General features: G+C 39.4%; 1 protein-coding gene across 5 annotated transcripts; it reads left to right on the forward strand.

Annotated features, from left to right (window-relative positions):
• Positions 1–3,495: 3,495 nt before the first annotated feature.
• Positions 3,496–20,837, forward strand: cep162 (centrosomal protein 162). 5 transcript variants are annotated; one of them, XM_052066418.1, is made up of 28 exons: positions 3,496–3,597; positions 5,075–5,152; positions 6,175–6,247; positions 7,283–7,436; positions 7,524–7,585; positions 7,670–7,719; positions 7,964–7,993; positions 9,126–9,204; positions 9,496–9,702; positions 10,316–10,361; positions 10,719–10,992; positions 11,549–11,753; positions 12,344–12,447; positions 12,886–13,005; positions 13,360–13,491; positions 13,588–13,700; positions 13,865–13,940; positions 14,027–14,153; positions 15,003–15,151; positions 15,985–16,083; positions 16,190–16,423; positions 17,473–17,682; positions 18,348–18,645; positions 18,851–18,983; positions 19,057–19,198; positions 19,278–19,376; positions 20,128–20,262; positions 20,450–20,837. In XM_052066418.1, the coding sequence occupies exons 2-28, from the start codon at positions 5,102–5,104 to the stop codon at positions 20,624–20,626; spliced, it is 3,579 nt and encodes a 1,192-aa protein (XP_051922378.1). In that variant the 5' UTR covers positions 3,496–3,597; positions 5,075–5,101; the 3' UTR covers positions 20,627–20,837. The 5 variants fall into 5 exon arrangements, with proteins under 5 accessions (XP_051922378.1, XP_051922380.1, XP_051922381.1 ...); XM_052066420.1 differs by having other exon boundaries at positions 12,889–13,005; XM_052066421.1 differs by having other exon boundaries at positions 12,344–12,438.
• Positions 20,838–21,871: the final 1,034 nt, after the last annotated feature.

A 21,871-nucleotide genomic window follows, 5' to 3' on the forward strand; every position in this document is an offset into this window, starting at 1 on the left:
TTTTTTTCCCCAAAAGCTATGCATTGAAGCTGTCTAATTCATGTTGTTTTGTTCAATAGGGAAACATATTTTTGGCCTGTATGTTCCTGTGCTGCATGTGTTAAGGGTGAGTTCAAATGGCATTGTGTTTGAAGGTTACACTCGTTATTATTCATTAATTTGGATCCTTAATACTACATTTATGATTTAAAATGATGCTATATTTGATGTTCATCACTCTGTTTGGAATACACACTTCTCTCAGGGTGGCCAGTGTTCATAACTGTCTTGAATTCGAGCAAGAATTGCGCTAGTCACCGACTGTGCAAAAAATGTTTCATATCTCACATAAATATATGCCATGCAATAATATTAAAGTGTAAACTATGACTCCTGTTTAATATATTCCCCAAATAGAGGATATGATCAGTTTTTTAACATTTCATGAAGACCCTGCATAACCTTAACCATACAAACATTTCTGAAATTTCCTTTGAAACAAGAAAAAACGTATTCATTCATCCATAGATGAGGCGTAGAGCAGACACACTTGCACTCTCTTCACAGGGGGCAATAATCTGGATGAGCAAAAAATAATCTTGAATAACTGCAAAGCAGCAGTATCAGCACAAAGGAACATTTTTTTGGCAAGAACCGCACAGACAATTTTGCTTGGGTATAGGGCCAGTTTCACGCAGCTCGGGGTGGGGCTGTACTCTTCGATCAGAGTTGCATCATTTTGAATGCTGCACCCGCTCTGTGTTTTACCTGTATTACCTAACAGTTGTCATTGACAGAATATGTGTGGGCATGCACTCTACAAGAACATTTACATACAGGCATAGCATACAGAGCTAAAGTAAGTGTACAACTGAGAATCTTGCCAAGTGTATTTTTAGAGATACTAGAGAAACTGCTGAAAAGAGGAGAAATAAAATTTCAGGCAGCAAAAAATGTTGCTGTCCTGTGGAAAACACGTCTATGCATTTTTGTCATTTAAAAATGTTAATGTTCATCCCATTCATGTAAAAATAAATGTTAAAAAAGGCAAAAACATACTTGTTTTTCACAGGACAGCGACAATATGCTTGAGGCAACAATTTGAATTACTCACGTCGTGCACTTGTAATTCACCCGCAGGTGACATGGCTGGGAGCCTCGCCAGATGGCCTTGTTAATGACCCCAGTGTAACACCCAGTTAAGAAATCTGCTGAAGAGCTACAATTATTGACAAATGGCAACTTTAGACTCAAGAGAAATCCTACCTATCAATGGCAACTGCACTACAAGTCCAGTTTTTCCTTACTGGTCTTGAGTGGTGCAAATTATTTGATTGAACAGATGCGGGATGAGGCAAATGAGGATTTGGCTTCAGCTGTGTTGATGGGACCTGAGAAAGACCATCTCCCTAGAGGCATTTGGAGGATTTGGCATCAAGTGAATCGACTGATGCCGATTAAAGTGACATTGTAGTTTGTAGTATGTATAATGTGTTTACTATTGTCCATTCAGCAGCCTGGATAAATGTGGTAGAAGGGAGAATAGAGATTTTCCTCTCTCTGTCTGAGACATAATCTGCCTCAAGAAGAAGTTTTCAACGTTAAGACATGCTGTTTTTCAAGTTGTTGGAAGAGCAGCATGTTGTCTACCAAACTGCAAAGGAAGATAGAACATACAGCACCCGCTGTGGATTTTAATGCGCTAAATCAAAAACCGGAGGTTAGACGGTACAGAAAGTGCACTTATGTCTCAGTGAAGGTCACGCCAATTATGTTTGATGGAAGTGCAACCTCATAAGCCACTTTTCCATAAGAGGTGTCTCTTATGAATATAAATCAGAATAAGAAGCCAGTGTAGTAGGATGAAGGTAACTGTTCAGTTTTCTCAGTAGTGACAAGGCTTTCCAATGTCAGAGGGACAGAAGAGGACAGTGATTACATTCACAGGGTGCTGCTACACATTTAAATTTGAGTTATGCCATGAAATTAAAATTTTCCATGTTCTCTCTGAAATAAATGTGTATTCAAAAACAGACTCCGGGCTTTTCATACATAATTCGTTTAATTGCCTTTATATTTGTGATGTTGTTGTTGAAAGGCCAGTGATGTTCCCATTCTTTACCATTGGGCATTAAAAACATTTTTGAGTAAACTGATGTTCTGATGAATTCAGAATAAAAACGTATATCAGGTCAACATTATTAAGACTGATATACATCGATTGGAGTGCCTGAACAAGATGATAATTGAGCATTATACAACATGTTCTCCTGTGATCACATTTTGTGCTTTAACCAAAATAAACTACCGGCACTTGCTTCTCGCCTCCTTTCCTCCTTTTCTCATATAGCCCAAATGCTGGAGTATGTGAGATTATGCAGGACATAACGAGAAAGTGAGGCAGGTGAAACCACAATTCATATGAATCCTCCCTGACCTCTAAAAGAGAGAAAGCGAGGGAAGCCGCAGACACTTTATGAGATTACTTGTGATGTCTCGCGATGGACTGCTTTCCCGTTGCGTCCCCCCCACCCCCCTCTCAAAAAATAAACATAAAAAATACAGACGCCAGCTCCATGGCTCGACACCGGCACCAAGTGGAAGAAATAAAGTTTGGAAGGGATAATAAATAAGAGCGACCAATTTTCTCAGGAAGAAAGAGCCTTTTGACGTTCCGTTAGCAAACGGGGATGATGTGGGAGGGGAAATGACTTGTTGCTCTTAACACCAAGTTCGTGTTTTAATTTGAGAATTTCGTTGATGATTTAGAATTGGAACAGTAAATTAGAATTAATAAATTAGTTTCCAGTAACGTCATATGATAGCAGTATGATGTATTCTCAGATGTATGCACTAAACGGATACTGGACAACACTGCACATTGTGGATGTGCGAATTAAACCGCTACATAATTTCGACCTTTCATTTCATGAAAAAACAATGGTCACGCCACCTTTCGGTTCATTGGCAGTCCTCTTCTATGACGCGTTACTTGTAGCCAATCTGAGAAACGTTTCGCGCGAGTGGTGCCACGGAATTTATAGATCTATAATCGAGTTGCCTCGACCATTGACAAATACACGTCAACCTGTCGTCATTTTACGCAAATTATTTAAAACAACAATGCCGCATTGCTGTTCCGACTGCGGTTGTTATTGTCGGGTCGATTTTTAAATATCTGTTTCGTCTAAGGGTCATGAACTTTTGAAACTGGAAGCTACTTCTTGCAATCATATTAAATAATCAAATACTGCAAATATCAGTAAACCTTTCAATTAATCGGATTCTAATTCACATTATGAAGTTTTGGGCGAAGGTCTGTCACCAAAATATATTAGCGAGTGCGTGCGTGCGTGCGTGAACGAATGGGTTAGTTAGTGGTTTAAACTTCGAGCACTTCGTAGAAAGGCGCTGAATGAAGAACAGTCTATTTATTTGCATTCGTTTTGGTGCAGATATGCCACACAAAATATGGCGGATGCGCTGACGCTGGCAGAAAGGAACCTTCCTCTAAAATCGGTGTTTATATGTTATATGTCTATGGCGAGAACTATCAAAGACTCAAAGTAAACAGGAAATACATGTTTTTGTATCTGGCGGGGCTGTTGGACGTTTTATGTGAGTTTAATTACAAACATGAACGTGCTTAGTGAAACAGAAGTTTAACATAGTAAATACATTACCGGTTCTTATCTACAGTGTAAATGCAACTGTCTTGCGTGACCAAAAAAAATCATTATCCTAAAATTTTTCATCATCTGATACAGTACGATATCACTACTATTGTAGGTTCGTATATTGATCTTTGCAGTTCAAACAGCAAATGGACATTAGGATGGATGTCGATCTTGACAAATGATAATTGGGAACGTGTTGTTAATTTTTTGCCCCTGGAAAAGAGTCACACTGGCGGACGGAATCTACAACATCTTATCCTGCTCGCAATCAAATTGGAGCCGGGATGTGGAGCTTTCTATGCTATTCTAAACTCATATTAATATTGATGGTCGAGTTGTTATTTTTTTGGACTGTACCGTTTTAGAATGTTTTACTCTGTTGTCATCTAATATACTTGAGCAAATGCTTGACTCTATAAGGGTTGATTTACAAATTAGCGTCCGGAACAGGATGCGATTCAAAAGGACCCCAACTATCATTTAAAAAACATAATCTTTGATATAATTTTATTAGGTTTGCGAGGTAATATGGGTTTAGCAGGAAGTCCTTTTTCGAAGCTATTTGCGTTGATTTGAAACAAGCTTTTTAACGTTGCTAACTGTTTTCATTCTTGTACTGTTCTAGTCCAGAGGCCAGGAATCTTTTACTTTTAGCTATTGTACAAATAAATGTATTTACGACGTACATAGATAGTTGTATATTTAAAATATAAATATCTGCTTTTATAGAGAATATCCACCCATTATCAGATCTGCTTATCTTCACGAGGGTGATGGAGGCTATCAAAGCTGTCTACAGCCTGAACTGGTTCCCAGAGAATCTCAGGGCACAGACAAACAACCATTCACACTCACAATCACACTCTTGAAATTAGAGAAATCAATCAACCTGCCATGCATGTTTTGTGAGCATGGGAGGAAAGTGGAGTACCCAGAGAAAACCCACACGGGGAGAACATGAACCAGTCGACCACCATGTCGCTTATAGAGAATATGATTTATATGATTATTTTAAAATAAATATATATTTTTTCAAAATACGTACTTTTAAAGGTATGTCTGTTTATTTATTGCATTCTTTTTCAAGAAAGTCAGAAACGGTTATGTTGATATTTTTGTGCCTGTCTCTGAGGAAGTAAAAACATTGCCCTTAGACCAGTGCTTCTTGATTATTCCAAAAAAAAAAAGCTTCTTTTGTTCGGCGCAGTGCTGTAAGATTATTTTGTCATTATGCATTGGTGTCATTGTGCATTGGTTCTATGAAGTTTGGGGAAACACTGGCAGAATCAGTTTACAGTTAATCTACCTTGCACGTGTTTGTACTGCGGTCCCGCAGAGAAAAATCACACAAGTATGGAGAGAAAATGCAAACTGCTTGGTTTACATACAGTACATACTTTAATTCTTCTCATTGGCAGGACTTCAGAGGAGCTCAGAGCATCATAATGTATCAAAATCAGACCAAAGAAAAGCTAGATGAGCTGTTCTTGAATGAGGTGAGGAGATCCTGAAACTGAAATCATATGTTTTCATAATTTGTCAAATTTGTCAATGTTTTTGTCATGTGAAAATGTGCTATACAAAAAAATTGACATTGTTGTCAAATCGCTGTGCATTTCGTTATGGTGTGATTGTGTTCAAACAGGGCTCTACACTCAATTTTTTTACTCTAAGCACAGTCTGCCACAGTTTGCCAGTGATGATATATTTTAGATGTACACTGACTTCATTTAAATCTTAAACTCGTTGCAGGCACTGAAGTCGACAAGTTTTCAAATTCAAAATGGGTACTGTTAGTTGTATACATTATATCAGTGCACAAAATAATCCACACTTAAATTGCTCACAGAATCACTGTGTTCAAAGAACAAAACCAACAAAAATGAATTTCACACAAAAGAGCCCCCTTAAACATTGCTCTGTAAATTTACTGCAAATGAATGTGACTTGCTGTTCCCTTTCCCCTTGGCAAGTGCCACTCTCATATTGTTGCAACAAAGTTGTGAGGGAATTTGCACTTGTATCTCATTTAAATTCACATTTGGAAGATGCCTGATTGCATGCGTTTGGTTCTTTTTACGCTGGGGAACACATCCAGAATTGTGCTTTTTGAGAGCAAGAAAATCTGCATTGTGTCACTGGAACCGTGCAGTGTAAATCCATCATTATTTAAATGTCTGAGGTATGACCCTGCTATTGTGAATATTTGTATTGCAGTTAATTATACATTAAAACATGTGAACTGTGGAGTGATATGCTGTACAGCCCCACTGTTACTTTCTATGCACAAAGGCAAGTGTGACATCGATCCAATTCTCCCAAGGACGGATTAGATCAATTACTGAGGATTTATTTTGTTGATTAAATGGCATGCCTTTTTTTTAAATTAACGGGGACAAAATAGCGCAGTAGCCTGTCAAGCATACCAAATGTAAATACACAAATCAGTTTTTTTTCTTTCTTAAAGTATAAATACAAAGATATCCCTCACACTGATTTGACCATGATTACTTTTCAGTCTGTTTCAGATGACTCGGGGGACTTACATGACAAGCTGTCAGCTTCAAAAAGTAGTCATCAATCCCAGAAAGGTACTGTGCCACCATGGAAAGGGAATAAATACAGTAGTGAAATAGGAACTGTTAAAGCAATTTAGCACAAACAATTAACTGATGCTACTGTGTTTATGTAAATAAGTATCGATTTTGTTCATGGTTCTTTCTCTTCTTACCGTAAAGTTGCCATCCAGCAGGGCCATAAATGTACATATTGTAACCATTCCAACATCAAGATATGACGGATATTATTTTTTTCATAGAGAATAAGACTCAAGAGATTTGAAGTGCTGCAAACAACTTCACTTTGGCTACCAATCAATTCAGTTAACATGTAAGCAGAGATGCAGCGCTGATGATTGCCATGACATCATCAGGCAATCAAATGTCCCACTCATTCGAAAATGCTCACATTTCACAACAAGCCTGCTCAACATGATGCAGCTTCAGGTTTCCCATTTCTTATCATTCATTGTAAGTGAGCTCAAGCATCACAATTGCTCATTGGATTCTCACTGGATCAATGTGTGCCTCATTTGAGATGTTTCTTACACATCATTTTAGCTCCCGGAGTCCTTAATAATGGTCTGCAATTGTCCCCCTAAGCTGACATAGTCGCTAATGTTCATAATTGTTACCTATAAAGGGATTTGTATGGTATACTGTCATTATTAATGCATCGATTCATCCCTTACTCTTCCTCACGGTCCCAAGAGCCTCTTTATAGCCAAATGCTCACTCCCGGATCTATACACAGGTACCATCCTATACCGATTTAGACTTACAATTATTTTGAGTAGCTCTTATCACTGTGTGTGTGTGTGTGTGTGTGTGTGTGTGTGTGTGTGTTTGAGCGTGTGCATGTGCGTGTGTGTGTGTGTATGTGTGCGCAGGGTCGCTGCTCCCTATAAGCAGAGTACACAAAGTGCATAGGGCACCATCGTCCGATCCAACATAACCTGTGTCGTTGCTCAAATATCCGTCATATATCCATCAATACTTAGAACCATTTCAACAGAATCATCTGTGAAACTTATCATCATACCGTATATCGTCTTCTTCCTATGCCAGGTGTAACCTCGAGTGAGGGATTGGACACTTTGATGGAAGAAGAGGAAATGGCCAAGTTCTTTGGAGAACTTGAAGCACGTGCTTCATCTAATATAGATTATTGTCAGTTGAACAAAGAGATTGACACAAGTTATACGACTGGTATTCACCGCAGGTAGGTAAATAGCTGTTCATATTCCGCAGAATGAATAATAGGGGATATTACTTTGCATCGTAATGAGAATTGGTATCGTCTTGCCAGGATCTCTGAGGAGGCATCTGATCTGAATGATAATGACCAAAACAAGATTGGAGGTTCTCCGTGTAAGCGGGGTGTAATTATTTGGTTGCTTGTTTTTTCCCTGTTCTCGTGCTTGCATCTAATATTTCCTTTCTCCACGTTCACAGGTTTGACACAGCGCAATAAGGATTTTGAAGATGAGGATGTTGTAATCGAGGTTTGTTGTTTTTCTCTGATGCAATCTGACCTCAGAGGCAGCCCAGTTGGGTTAATGTTGGACCGCTTAGTAGCATCTTAGCTCTGCTGCCCATGATTAACCCAACGAGAACCCTCTTAGGTCCAGGTGGCCTTTTGGAGGATTGCTTGTCTTGCTTCCACTGTCAAGCATATTGCTTGTTTTTCATTAAATTGTAAGGGGCAAACATGTTTAATTCTTTGGCCTTTTTTCTTTTATTTTCCAGAAATTTACAATGTCACCAGTTATTACAAAAGGTAAGGCAAAGGAAAGATAGACAATGGATTTAACGCTACTTGAAGAGCTTCTTGTAAAATGCATTTTTTTTTGCATCATGTACAGAAGTGTAAAAAAAATACAACTACTCTATACAACGAAATAGAAAACTTTTATCAAGCATGACAAAATGAAAACTAATTCCTGTGGTTGGTTTGCACACTGAAAAGGATGCAAACTCGTCCATTGTGTTGCCTTCATGACCAACGACGCTTTCACTCGGTATTGTTCATTTAACAGATTTTCAATGTTGCTTTCAACTTTCAGCCATGTATATTATTCCCGGAGGTTTGATACCATATTTCCATTATATTCTGTTGCCAACTCTTAGCGGCAGGTCCAGCGTTAGCAGCTAGCAGTCAGTGAGAGCTGTCGAATTACTTTAGAAAGGCAGTTTTATAGACGCAATTGACTGCACACTTTGATGCTGACAGGCTGACACATTTGCCATTCGGAAAGGCAAATGTGTCAGCCAGTCAGCATGGGAACGGTTCCCACTTGACACTTTTGCACAAACCAGGCTGACTCAAGTGTGTTGTTTTAGCCGGCAACAGTGTGACTGTGAATCTGTCGTCACTTCGTCTCAGAAACCAAATACGAGATTTGTTTCGGTATGGAAGTCACATCTGTAAAAGATAATTGATTGACTGAACTCATATGAATATACTGGATTTAATGTCAAAACATGTTGCATATTCAATGTTTGTTGATTGACTCAATAACATTTGTTTTAAAAAATGGGGACGGATTTTTCTAAAATCTTATTCATGTTTCTTGAGATGAAAATAGTATGCTGCTTAGCACAGTTTAAGTCTAAGTATATAATTGTCATGATCTAAAAATGGAAACCAATTGTTTGTTCATTATTAAGTGGAAAGAAACATGTTTCCTGTCTCCTGTATTTTTAACTCAGCAAAAAAACCCCAAACAAACAAAAAAAACATTTGTTAATCCGAATACCCAGGTCCCTATATGATTTTTTTCCAAATATTTTACACTTCATTCAAGCTTTTTAACAGAGGTGTCAATATTATTTATGTGGTAAATATAACGGTTATGGTTTATGTTATTAATGATGTATCAATGTCTTCATCTGTTTGTCATTCTCTCTTGATAATTCATATAAAGATTCTCAAGGACAAATGGAAGGCAGAATGAAAGTACCAGAGGTACCAGGATCTCAGGACATAGGTAACACGCAACATCGGTAATTTGCGTCCTCTTAGTTCAAGGATACCACCGTTTTTGTCCAGTTTCAGCATTATCTTTCCTATTGGACCACAATTCAAAAGCAACATCTGATTTTCATTGAGTAATTTCCAGTTGTTTCAGTTCACCACTGTGAGATTCTCTTTTTGGACAACGTGTTTATACAAGATAAAAACAACTATATGTAATGAAAAAAAAAGATCTTATTAAACGTCTTGTAATAAATATCTTGACTCTGGTAAGAGCTTAAACACACGTTTGCTTTTTTGGCAGACCTGTTGTATGTACAGAGTGCAGGGTCAGAAATGGACGCTCTTCACAATGCCTACCGACAGATTAATACTGGAGAGGATTCCGATGACCTTAAACTGCATCGTCTGTCCCTGGAATGGAACGAGAGCAACAATAACCCAATTGCTCTGACCTCCAAACGTCAGCAAGCCGCAAAGTCACCTGAATGTGCCTCTACCAATGAGTCTGGTATCGTATTATGAACCGTACTTGGCCTGACAGAAGAATTATGATGCAACAGTTGCATTCCAGATAAATGAAAAATGAGTGCACCGGTAATCCTTAATAGCATATAACGCCTGCAATTGGCTGGCAACCAGCTGAGGGTGTCCCCTGCCTACTGCCCGAAGATAGCCGGGATCGGCTCCGGCACGCCCGCGGTCCTCGTGAGGATAAGCGGATTAGAAAATGGATTGGGAGGGTAGTTGTAGCTGTAGTTCACTGTCCAAGTGCTGTTAGTGCTATTTTTCTTTAGTAATACGTGCAAGTCTTTTTTTTCAAGGGCGTGGAACTAGTTAATGGCATTGCAGTTCATTTCAACGGGGAAAATTGGTTTGACTTACTAGTTAACAGAGTTATAAGCTTTTTCAGACACTATGTCAAACTCGTAAATTAAGGCACCACTGTGTTCTATACCTGAGCAAACGAATGCATTTTGAATTAGCTATGTCATGTTTTCAATTGCCATAGAATGTAATCATGGAAACCTTTATATGAATTTGGAATAATCTTAAAGTTCAACATGAATAATTCAGCCTGGTTTAAACTAAAGTAACATGAGCTATATTTATTCTTTATCTAGAATTACCCACTGCTGAAGAATTGATGCGACCCATCCGACCAGTTAGGTTAGTGATTCAAAATGTTCTCAGTAATGTTTATAGTCATGAACAAAGACAAAAGAATACTGACTTGAATTTTTTTTCACATGGTTACGTAGAAGAAGACTATGAATGAAATGTGATTATTTAATTCAGTTTATTTCCACTTTTTCGACAGCTGGTTCAATGAGAATGACATGTTTTACTAGTTGTTAGAAGCTGCCTGCTACACCTCGACCATAATTTGTGCTCTGCCTGCATGTGCTTACCGCAGCATACTTTGTGGTTATGCTTAATTGTGGCATTACTATGTACTTTATATATGAATAATATGTTTTGACTTGGTTTACGTAATCTTCTGTTTGTCATATTGCTTGACCATAGTGAACATGACAAGGAGGAGCTTTTCCATCCATTAGACAGAACCTTTCCAGTTTTGACCAAAAATGAAGAACACCATGAACAACCAGAGAAGGTAGAGTCCATCAAGTTGAAAGGACTGAAGAGATCGGAAAGCGGCTCTCCATCCATCCACCCAGAACATTCTCACTTAGGCCTGACCCGACGCATCAGAGAAGAAGTCGAGAGACTGATGCAGGAACAGAACATTTGTGCTCCTTCCCCAGCTTCTCAGCTTGGCAAAGAAAAGAAAGAACCTGTGAGATGAATTTTAAACTCTTGATAGTATTGCAAAATGTGTTATTTGGAAACTGTTGACCGACAGTGGTTCGTATTTAGAATTATATACAGTGAACCTCACATGATTCAGCATGCACGGATTCACCTATTCAGAATTATATATTTAACTATATTTAACAATTTTTTTAAGCGTGCGTGGATAGTGGGACTGTATGACAAAAAAGATTTTAAAAAATTCTTAACAATTTGGGAGGACAATGCCTGTTTTGGTGGAAAATGCTTATTGGCGCTTACGCTTATTCAAGAATTTTTGGGGGGTGAAGAAAAATGTATATCGATAGATAGATCTTGCGGCAAATGTCAATAGGTTGACAGCTCTGCTTGTGGAGATCACAGAACTGATTGTTGAATGGTAAAATATAATTCAGATTCAAGGGGTCCACTGTAAATTTATTCTAAAGCTTAATGCATATCTTTTGTATAAATGCATAAACTCTACCACGTTAGATTTGCTCATCACATTCACTGCAGTTAAAACCAATATCTAAACACACATTCTCTCTGTTTTCTCATAGCACCCCCGTCGCTGTACCAGTAATGCTCCTTCAACATCGTCAACAAGGAAGCCTTTTGTGGCAACGTCAACAGTCCAGAAAGTTGAGGCTAAAAGACTGACAAGAGCGAATAAAACTGCTGCTGCAACCAAATCTTCTGTTCCCCAAGCAATAAAGCCCAGCTTCAAAACTGCGAAAAACAAAGAAAAAGATGGCAACGACACAGGTTAATACTGATGTTTCCACACAAAAGACTTAAATAGCTTATTCCAGCTGTGGCAAACACATTTTTGTCGCAGGCCACTTTGGAGTTACACCTTCCCTCGGAGGGCCGAATGAATGTTTAATCATCACATAGTATTACTACTTGTACACATAAATTGATGGATTACTAGTTTTGAAATCAAGTCAACTCTTTATTTGTTGTTTGTTCACTTATTCTTCAAGTGAGTGTAAACGGTCAGAAAATTATTGCAAAATCTCAACATCATTTATCACACATGACAATTTGACATTTCGGTACAGATTTTCAAAAGGATCATGGAAGTTGACACACATGTTCTGCTTTTGCGGGCCACATACAATGACGTGGTGAGCCAGATCTGGGCCCTCGGGCCTTGAGTTTGACACCAGTGGTCTATTCAACGCTAAACTAACTCTCATGCTGATGAACCCGTAGATGCTGTACGTAAATGCAATCAATTTTAATTCATGTATTTTTAGTGGTCTTGCCATGCTCCCAGTTAACAATTGAACTCTTTCATGTTAACATTGATGCCTGACTTTATTTCTCTCTTTTATTTTATTTTTTTGCAGACCCAGGTCTGAAAATGAGCAGTAATCTTGTGGTCTCTGTACAGTCATTAGCGGATGTCCTTCAAAAGCACATGGCCGCAAGGAGTTGCCAGGAAGTAACAGATGTATGACTTTTGCCGCCGTATCTTTGTCATATTCAGTAAATGTTACAATCTACTTATTCTCACGGGCCTCTAATTTCCGTGATGAAAAGATGGGTTTCCACACTAACACTCAGGCTAGTGCTGTGATGTCCACTTGCATGCGAGGCGAAATGTCTTCGAACATAATCACACCAGTTCAGTCATTTTAATGCCCTCAAAATGGGATGTCTTGGATGAAAAAAGTCTATTCAAAGGCATGCTCCTGAATTTAATTCTTGATGTCTCAACATGCTTGTTCTACATGCTTCATAATGTGCCTCTTCATCAGTAGATGCTTTCCATAGAATTATTACAAAATCTGGATTTAAATGTGTTTTTCCAGGTAGGATAGGACAAGTTAACAGTCAGTCTAACCGTCTTTGCATTCTGCCATTTTTCAACATTTTTTTTAATGTCCAGAAGGGCAATTCTCTGCTGGAGGAGCTAAGAGGTCAGCTCAACAAGAAGGATAAGGAACTGCAACTAATGAAGCAACAAAAAGAGGAGCTCCAACAGCACAACTATGTTCTTCAGAGCAAGGTTGATAAACATGCACAAAAATAACCAATGCATGTGTATTAAAACCTTTTGAGGCATCAGACATTGGATATAAATCAGGGTTTGGGTTTTGTTAAACACTGATTAATGGCTGCTTCTTCAATTCCACTCTTAGTCAGGACACAGACATGAAATGCTCTTTTTAGGAAGAACAGAAAGCAAGGCATTACAGTAATCAATTTGATTGGTGATAAAAGCATTCATTTCTGTGTTGGGCAGAGAGAGAAAAGAGCAGGCTCCTGTTTTGTTCTCCAGTGTTGCCCAACAATTAATGTTGTATACATGTCTCGGGTCTTTTTTTTAAATCAGTGGTGTTTTTTTTCCCCCACATTGTAGTTGCATAGTGCAGAAGAAGCCAGTAAAAGGTTGATACTGACTGAGAAAGGGGATCCTATGACTGAGAAAACCCTCCAACAAATTAAGAAAGAAATAAGGGATCAGGAGATGATCATTCAAGGTTACCAACAGGTAAGCGGTCTTCAAACCTCCTCTTTTGAAATTCATTTATATATAGAATTGTTTGATATGCACAGAAATCTTAACCTGTCGAGTGACATTTCACAGGAGAATGAGAAGCTGTACTTGCAGTTGAAAGCTCAGCGTTCCAAGAGTACAGCCGATGAGCAAGCCATGTTTCATGAAAACCAAAGACTTGAAAGCGAGCTGCTTTTCACAAGGTAGGTTCAGTAAATGTGTGTGGCATTGGCAATGCAGCAGTGACAGTTGTTGATAGGTGAACATTTGAAAGCATTTTTTGTTTGTTCAAACACTGCAAATGATATTTTTCTCTTCAACCGTTGTCTGTTGCATATTAAAAATCAGTGTTTATCATCTCATTCAGAGACCAGCTCAGTAAATCATCATGCTCATTAGATCATCGTATTAAAGACTTATTAGCTGACCTTAATACATCTCAGGCAAGTATCTCTATAACACACTTATCTTGAATCTTAACTTTATTTCGAGCTTCCTGACAAATCATTAATATGTTTCTTGTCAGTAGATGAATGAGGCCAAACTGTCGGAGGACGTTCACAGACTAAGACAGGAGAACCAGGCCCTGCACCTGGACATAGAACTAATCAGGAAGGAGAGAGATATGGCTAAAGCACAGACTATTTCCACCTCTGGTAAGACTGACAACAACAGTGCTACAGCCGAAACGATCAGATATAGTACGTCATGTACTGTATTTTCTGCGCTAGAAGGTGCACCTAATAGATTTCAATTTTCCCAAAAGCCGACAGTGCTCCCTCTAATCCGATGCACTTTATGTATATGATGTTACAGACTCTTTATAATTCCCCATTGAATTGTTTCCCTGTTGGTGTTCCTCGGCCATCTCGTGGTGATTATTAGCAGGAAGCAATTGCAACCTAAAAAGATTCTGCTCGACACTAATTGACATGTGCATTCGCCAACGCACACTCCAACAGACAACTGCTTTGGGAGCTCTGCACAGTCATAATGAAACATAATACCAAAAGCATCGTTAACAACTGAAGGAGAGAAGCAAGACTTCTAAGGACATTTAGGCCCTTGTGGATGTGAGGTTTGTGTGCCTTTTTGTTGAATTAATCGTCTTCATAATTGTTGTCTTTCATTTATTGTTTTGTATTTGTATTTCTATGTTTCATGTGCGTTTTTGTGACCAGTTCTCATGGCTTTTTTACAGCCACTGCGATTGTGAAGGCTCTATAAATAATAATATATGTATCATAATATATTCCCTTGAGTGTAGCTTCATCTAGTGGATGTAAAGCACAACTGCAGGCATTATTGTAATTTATATTCTGTGCGCCTTATAATGTAGCACGCAAAATATAGATGAAAAACATTTTAAAATAGGCCAAGATGCACCTTATAATCTGAAGCGCCTTACAGTGCAGAAAATACAGTATTTCTTTTTTTATTTTAAACTCATTTGAAACGTCCATCAATGGCTATTGTGAATTGGTACGCTTTTTTTAATGTGCCAGTCACTGTACCAGATGATACATACAGAGAAGAAGTCGCTGCACTAAAGAAGCAGATCCAGTGGTTTACAGACAACCAGGAAGTTTTGTCTAGAAGAGATGCAGCGCGACTCAAGGCTGCTACAGCAGAGATTGATCGACTGAAAGAGCAGGTCAGTCGCTGCCCAAGCAACTGTACCCCAAAGTACAAGAGATTAATAAAGTCGCCAATAACTCATCTGTGCCCTATTTAAACTCATTTTATTCTGTAAAGCTTTAGGCCTCTCATGTGCACTTACTGCAGATAAACATATTCATGCAATAATGTAGAATATTTAGCGGCCAGGGATATCTTCAAAACATACTGTATATGTTTTTAAATTGACATTAAGATTTAGAAAATTGCACAACGCAGGATAAGATGAGCACACGTGGCGAGCATCGGTCATATCACAATGTGAAGTTGTGTGTTTCAAATAAGCATGAACTGTGCATTGTACTGTGCCTAAACTCCAACAACTTAGACAACAACCACATCAAAGCAATCAACACCAAATAAAACCAAACGAGGTTTTGTCAATTGAGGTTGTGTGCTCTGACAAATACAGCCTCTCGGAGAAAGGCATATCACAGCCTATAATCTTGGTGACATTACTCTTAATCTCAGGCCAGAAATCTTGTATTTTTTTGGACTGCTCCACAAAATATGAGTCAGGTGCGCTCCCCATTTTGGCAACTCCAATAGTCTGGGGTGCCTTTTTATTTGACTCTGTGTATCTGAGAGGGGGTCCAACATACCCGTTTCAAGATCTTGAATTGGACAAGCCTAATTATGATTTCACATGTCATACAGTCCCACTATGCAATGCACGCTAAGCACAAGGCAGAGGATGGGCCATTAAGTTGCTCAGGCAGTCTGGGATAGCAATGCTCATCCGAATATTACATTGCTATGGAAGTGATATTAAAGCTTTTGTCTATTTCCTGATTTCAATCTAATTTTCAGGTAGAGAACATGAAAACCCAGGTGGGTAAAGGAAATAGCATTCTACACTCAAAAGAGAAAAGGGTGGACTTGAAAAGGATGAAGGAGTTGGAGCTGCAGGTTTGTCTTTCAAACAATATGAAGCCAGCATGTTGCAGTCGTTACTGTCTCTTTTTAATCTGATTTAGTCATTGTTATTGCTTCAATGTCTTTTTGATTTGACCAGGTAAAGCAGCTGGAGCAGAAACTAAGGAACCCAAACTCATTGTCAGCTGTCATTGCGGCTGCAGCCACAACGGATACGAAAGGGGATGTGGCCATTGGAATTAAGTTGGCCTCTCATGACATCAACACCCTGCTTGAGCGTAGGATACAACATGTTGAGGCAGAAATGGAGAGACATGATGAAGAGGCCAAACACAACCTACAATCTATGGAGAAACAGTTCCAGAACACCAAAGTATATAAGGCGTTTTTAGCCCGAAAAAAACGACCATATATATAGTAAGGTGTTTTAGCCCCCAAAAAACGACCAAGTATAGTAAGGCGTTTTTTTTACCCAAAAAACGACCATGTATATAGTAAGGTGTTTTTAGCCCAAAAAACCCCATGTATAGTAAGGCGTTTTTAGCCCAAAAAAACGACCATGTATAATAAGCCGTTTTTTTACCCGAAAAAAATGACCATGTATGGAAAGGCATTTTTAGCCCCCCAAAAAACAACCATGTATAGTAAGGCGTTTTTAACCCCCCAAAAACGACCATGTATTGCAAGGCATTTTTAGCCACAAAAAACGACCATGTAGAGTAAGGAGTTTTTAGCCCAAAAAAATCCACCATGTATAGTAAGGCGTTTTTAGCCCCAAAAAACCAACCATGTATAGTAAGGCGTTTTTAGCCCGAAAAAATGATCATGTATCGTCAGGCGTTTTTAGCTGAAATTATTCCACGAAAAAAATGACCATGTATAGGAAGGCGTTTTTAGCTGAAATTTTTCAACGAAATAAACAACCATGGCATTATTAGCGAAATTTTGAGCCCCAAAGAAAGGCATTTTAGCAAAAAAAAAAAAAACGACCCTGTATAGTACCACTCATCCTCGGAACAAGCAGAGAAAGTGCAAAATACTGTGTGTGTGTGTGTGTGTGTGTGTGTGTGCTATTTACAATTTTCTTTAACATCATTTTATTATTATTATTGTTGTTATTTTTATTCAGCAGCCTGACAGCAGTCGGTAGGAACAAGCGTTGGTATCTCTCCTTGCAGCGCGGGTGTAACAGTCTCTGGCTGAAGGAGCTACCAAGTGCATATATATAGAGACACATACAAACACACACACATTATAGTTGCTATTAATTATTCGTACAATCTCAGGAAAAATAGCATGTTCCTGCTTTGAACGTGCTTTGAACATAATGGGCTGAGTTGAGGCGATGCTTACATCAATGCTACCTATTCTCCCAAAGCATATAATATATCAAGATACGTATGTGTGTGTCTCACCATGTAGCTGCGGTACGAACATCAGATCTCTGAGTTGGAGCAGCAGCTGAAGTACAAAAAGGAGGGGGCTGCAATTTCAGCGTCGGGTACTGAATCATGGATGTCGCAGGTTGAAAGAATGAAGGTTGAGCTACAGCAGGTTCAAGAAGCCTACGAGAAGAAGGAAACCATTCTTCAGAATCAGATCGAAAATCTCAAGAAGCAACTCAAACGCAAGGTAAGTGCTACATATTATATAACAAGTCAAGGTTACGAGCCTCGTAGAAAATAATGTGACAGATTCATCATGAATAGTTACGGATAATTGTGTCATTTATAATTCTCAAGGTGTGCAGCATCATTAGGAGGTGTTTCTGGCTATTTTTGCCTTCAGGATATCTCTTCGGCCATTATTATAAGGTGACAACACAGAAAAGTGGGATTTAACATTCCCGAGAGAGGGATTATATGAAGGGCAATGTTGTTAATTAGGAGTTATTGCATCTGCTTCACTTCATAGCTGAGAGTTTCCGGTTGTGATTCTCAGCTCAGGCCCTCCTCCTTGCATGGCCTTCCTCCATTATTCGGAAAACATGCGTGTTCAGTAAACTCAAGACTAAATTGTCCACAGGTCTGAATGTGAGTGTGCACGGTTGTATTTGAAAAGGTAATGTGCCCTGAAATCCGCTGCCGACCAGTTCAGCGTTTCCCCACCTCATGCACAAAGTCAGATGGCATAATATTCAACTCAGCCATGACCCTAATGAAGACAAACGCATTGGTTCACGCAACATGGTTTTGTACTCTTTTTGCAATATATTCTTAAAATACTTGTATTATCACAGTTGGGTTGATCGGCACAGCCTGATAAGTGAGATGTTATCCATGTACATGTATTTGCAGGCCCTGCACAGCCCAACCCGACACCAGCGACAAGCTGAGGAAGCACACGGTGCCCGCATAGCCCGACTCAACCAAGAGTTGGCTCTTAAAACACAAACAGTTCAGGAGTTGACCCGCACTGTGGAGAGACTGCAGAAAGAGAGGAGGAACATGCTCTCCGGCCCGAACTTACAACAAGATTCTCAAACCAAAGAGCCCAAACGACAACTAAACGCGGTCAAATCAGCCTTATCCACACAAGACGAAATGTTCCCCGCTTCTCAGTGTGAGAAAACCCACCAGCCCACAGTCTTCACAGGTATGTACAACTGAATTGAATCTAACTTATCAATACATGGTACAACTATGACTAAATGCAAAATAGTATGTACCGTAGTAGTAAGTAGTTCTTGTAGTTGCACAATGGGTAATGTCATGTGTTATCATGTGCAAAGGGTTTTCAATGTGAGCTGTACTATTTAACCCATCTTTTGTTCTATCTATACTGTACTTGCACTGCCCAGGGAGTCACATCACAGAGGTGCTGAAGGAGAATGACGCTCTTCGGGAGCGTCTAAAGCAGCTCGAGCTGCACAATGAGCAGCAAAAGGAGGTACTGACATGTGATGTGGTACAAGCTAAGGAGGAGCTCTGCAGGTGTGTGTAAAACCTTCAAGCTCCGCAATATTGTCTGCAATGGGGCTGACTGAATGTGAATTTACATGTTCAGGCAAAGGGATCACTTTTTGGAGCAGATTTCTTCTTTGAAGGTAGAAAAGTTCAAGGCATTGGAGCACATGCGTGCCACTCACGCCATGGAGCACTCTTCTTCAAAGGTTGCCCAACTCAGCAATGAACTGAGCGCTCGGGAGGTAATAATAAGGGAACACCAAATCGCCTGCGTTTTCAGAAGAATCAAAAATGCTTCTTTGCACTTTCGTCCTCCTGCAGATCATGGTGAAGCTTTTGCAAGATCAGCTGAAAGAGCTGCATGGGGCCAAAGAAGCACTTGCCCTATCCAAAACTCGAGAGGCGGCTTTGGAGGCTCAGGTTACATTCTGATAGTTCTTACAGTATCAGATTATTCATTCATTCATTCATCTTCCGAGCCGCTTGATCCTCACTAGGGTCGCGGGGGGTGCTGGAGCCTATCCCAGCTGTCTTCGGGCAGTAGGCGGGGGACACCCTGAATCAGTTGCCAGCCAATCGCAGGGCACACAGAAACGAACAACCATTCGCACTCACACTCACACCTAGGGACAATTTAGAGTGTTCAATCAACCTGCCACGCATGTTTTTGGAATGTGGGAGGAAACCGGAGCACCCGGAGAAAACCCATGCAGGCCCGGGGAGAACATGCAAACTCCACACAGGGAGGCCAGAGCTGGAATCGAACCCTGTACCTCTGCACCGTGAAGCCGAAGTGCTAACCACTAGATACCGGGCCGCCTAGTATCAGATTATTTATTTTATTTTCACTCTGCTTTTTTTTCACATCCTGGAGCCAGTATTTTTTGCAAGAACTTGCTTACTTTTCACATCTGTACACAATATGCTTGATTGATTTAACTTTGTCGACCACTTCATTCATGCAAGCACATGGTTGCATTGCAAAACATTTGGGCACTTTGTCATGAATTCAACATAAATGAGGGGTTGCCTTATTGCTTTTGGAGGAAACATGGCTTCTTATGATGAGATTGTATTTCCTCTGTCCAAATTTAGTCACCCATGTCATGGAAAACCTCGAAAGAGCTCAGGTATTTTATTGAATTTCTTCGGTTTTATTTATTTTTTCCAGTTAAGCAGGCTTTTAAAGGAACTGAAGGAAGCCAAAGAAGCACAGAGTCCAGAAGTGAAACTCCTTTGTAGCCTGGAGGCAAAGCTCCTCACTATGGAGATGAGACAGCAAGACAGAGAGAAAGAGTTGAACAAGGTATATTGGGTTGAGACATGAAATGAAGCACATCATCATGGTCCAAATTGGTGTTGGAACATGGCCTTTGTGATCGGATGAGTCAAGCTGTTGTTCTCTAAATCTTATTTAATAGATTCACAAGAAAAAGAAAGGTTCGATGTTGTTCAAATTAAGACAAAATGCCGTCTCCAAATTCTTCCTACAGATCATTGGAGGTTCGTGGCCCGAGTATGATCAGCAGTCACAAGTCAATCATTGGAGGTGCCTAGCAGTGGATAAGGTCAGAGAGCTGGAAGCTTTCCGCTTGGAGTTGGACTCCATTTTGGATATCGTCAGACATATGCAAAGACAGAGTATGAACCTCCCCACTACCGATTCATGAGCCCCAACAGAGGTCGTACAGCAGCTTGACAACACTTACTCAATTTCAAGAATTCTTGTTTTATAGCGCAAGTACTGTTTAAAAAAAAAAAACTTTGTAAAGAAGCCTTTTTTTTGTCACCGCAATGACTGCAGTTGCTTTTGTTTGCTTTTATATAATATCACAGATTTGCATATTTATACATTTTAATAAAATCTTTATTCAATTTTTATCTTGTTTGCTTTTATTAACTACACATGACCTTGGAGTGGATGATGACACATTTGCTACACAAGGCAAGTTTTTTTTTCAGACATAATCTCTGCAAACGAGTACAGTGATCCTCGCTCGTGGTCTGGGCTGAAGTCCGTATTGTAGTGAAGTGCCTTGTACTTAAAATCTGCTTTTTTTGTCCCCATTTCAAGAAGCAAAACCATCTCATGCATAAGTGCGAATTAGCGTATTGAAAGCTTTGAAGGAGAACAGTCAGCGCACAACTCCAATGATGCACGGGACAAAACAGTTCCACTCCACCCGTTTGAGGTCATTCATGTTTTTATTGGGCACCAACTGACACAGTTGATACTATCATGTTGAAATTCTCTACCATATAAAATTAAATTACATAGGTGGACAGGACAGCATGTTCTAGGATGGCATTTTTCCACAGCAGTTGCAAGTCCATCTGCCTCCGGATCAAATCAACTAGCACTTAAAGACACTCGGTGGACTGCAACAGATCCAGTGCTACGCTTGCATACAATATTCAGTACTTGCTTATTTAACATAATTGCATTCATTTGGATCTTCAACACCATTTACAACTTTTTCATAAACTTGAATGCCACCATTTGCTTCCTGATGTCAGATTTACAGTGGCTTCCACAAGAATTCATAGTCGAACCTTTTCACACTTTGTCACATTACACGGCTAAACAATTTTATTGCAATTATAAGTCGTAGATATAAAATAGTACAGTGGTGAGCCGTCGAGGGCAGCAATGTCTTCTTTGATTGCTTAATTGCCATCAGAAGAACGTACCTAAACAATGTAAATTCTAATATATTTGATTATAATGGTCTGTTCTATTCATTTCAAAACGTTTCTCCAGGCTCCACTCTTTCCACGAATGTACTGTTGTATGGATTTCAGATGTTCTGGCCAATCAAATGGCTTCTATGTGCTGACATGTCTGTCAATCAAATCTATCCGCGGCCTTCAGAATCAGTCACGTGGGCGTATATGCCTTGAACTATATTAGAAAC

This window comes from Hippocampus zosterae, chromosome 5 (genome assembly GCF_025434085.1).
Source record: "Hippocampus zosterae strain Florida chromosome 5, ASM2543408v3, whole genome shotgun sequence".
NCBI classification, from domain to species: domain Eukaryota; kingdom Metazoa; phylum Chordata; class Actinopteri; order Syngnathiformes; family Syngnathidae; genus Hippocampus; species Hippocampus zosterae.

Coding starts and splice junctions, on each gene's coding strand:
- cep162 (XM_052066418.1), top strand. CDS start 5,102: ATGTATCAAAATCAGACCAAAGAAAAGCTAGATGAGCTGTTCTTGAAT. Junction 13,006..13,359: donor ACTATGTTCTTCAGAGCAAG/GTTGATAAACAT, acceptor CCCACATTGTAG/TTGCATAGTGCAGAAGAAGC. Junction 13,941..14,026: donor CTGACCTTAATACATCTCAG/GCAAGTATCTCT, acceptor TCTTGTCAGTAG/ATGAATGAGGCCAAACTGTC.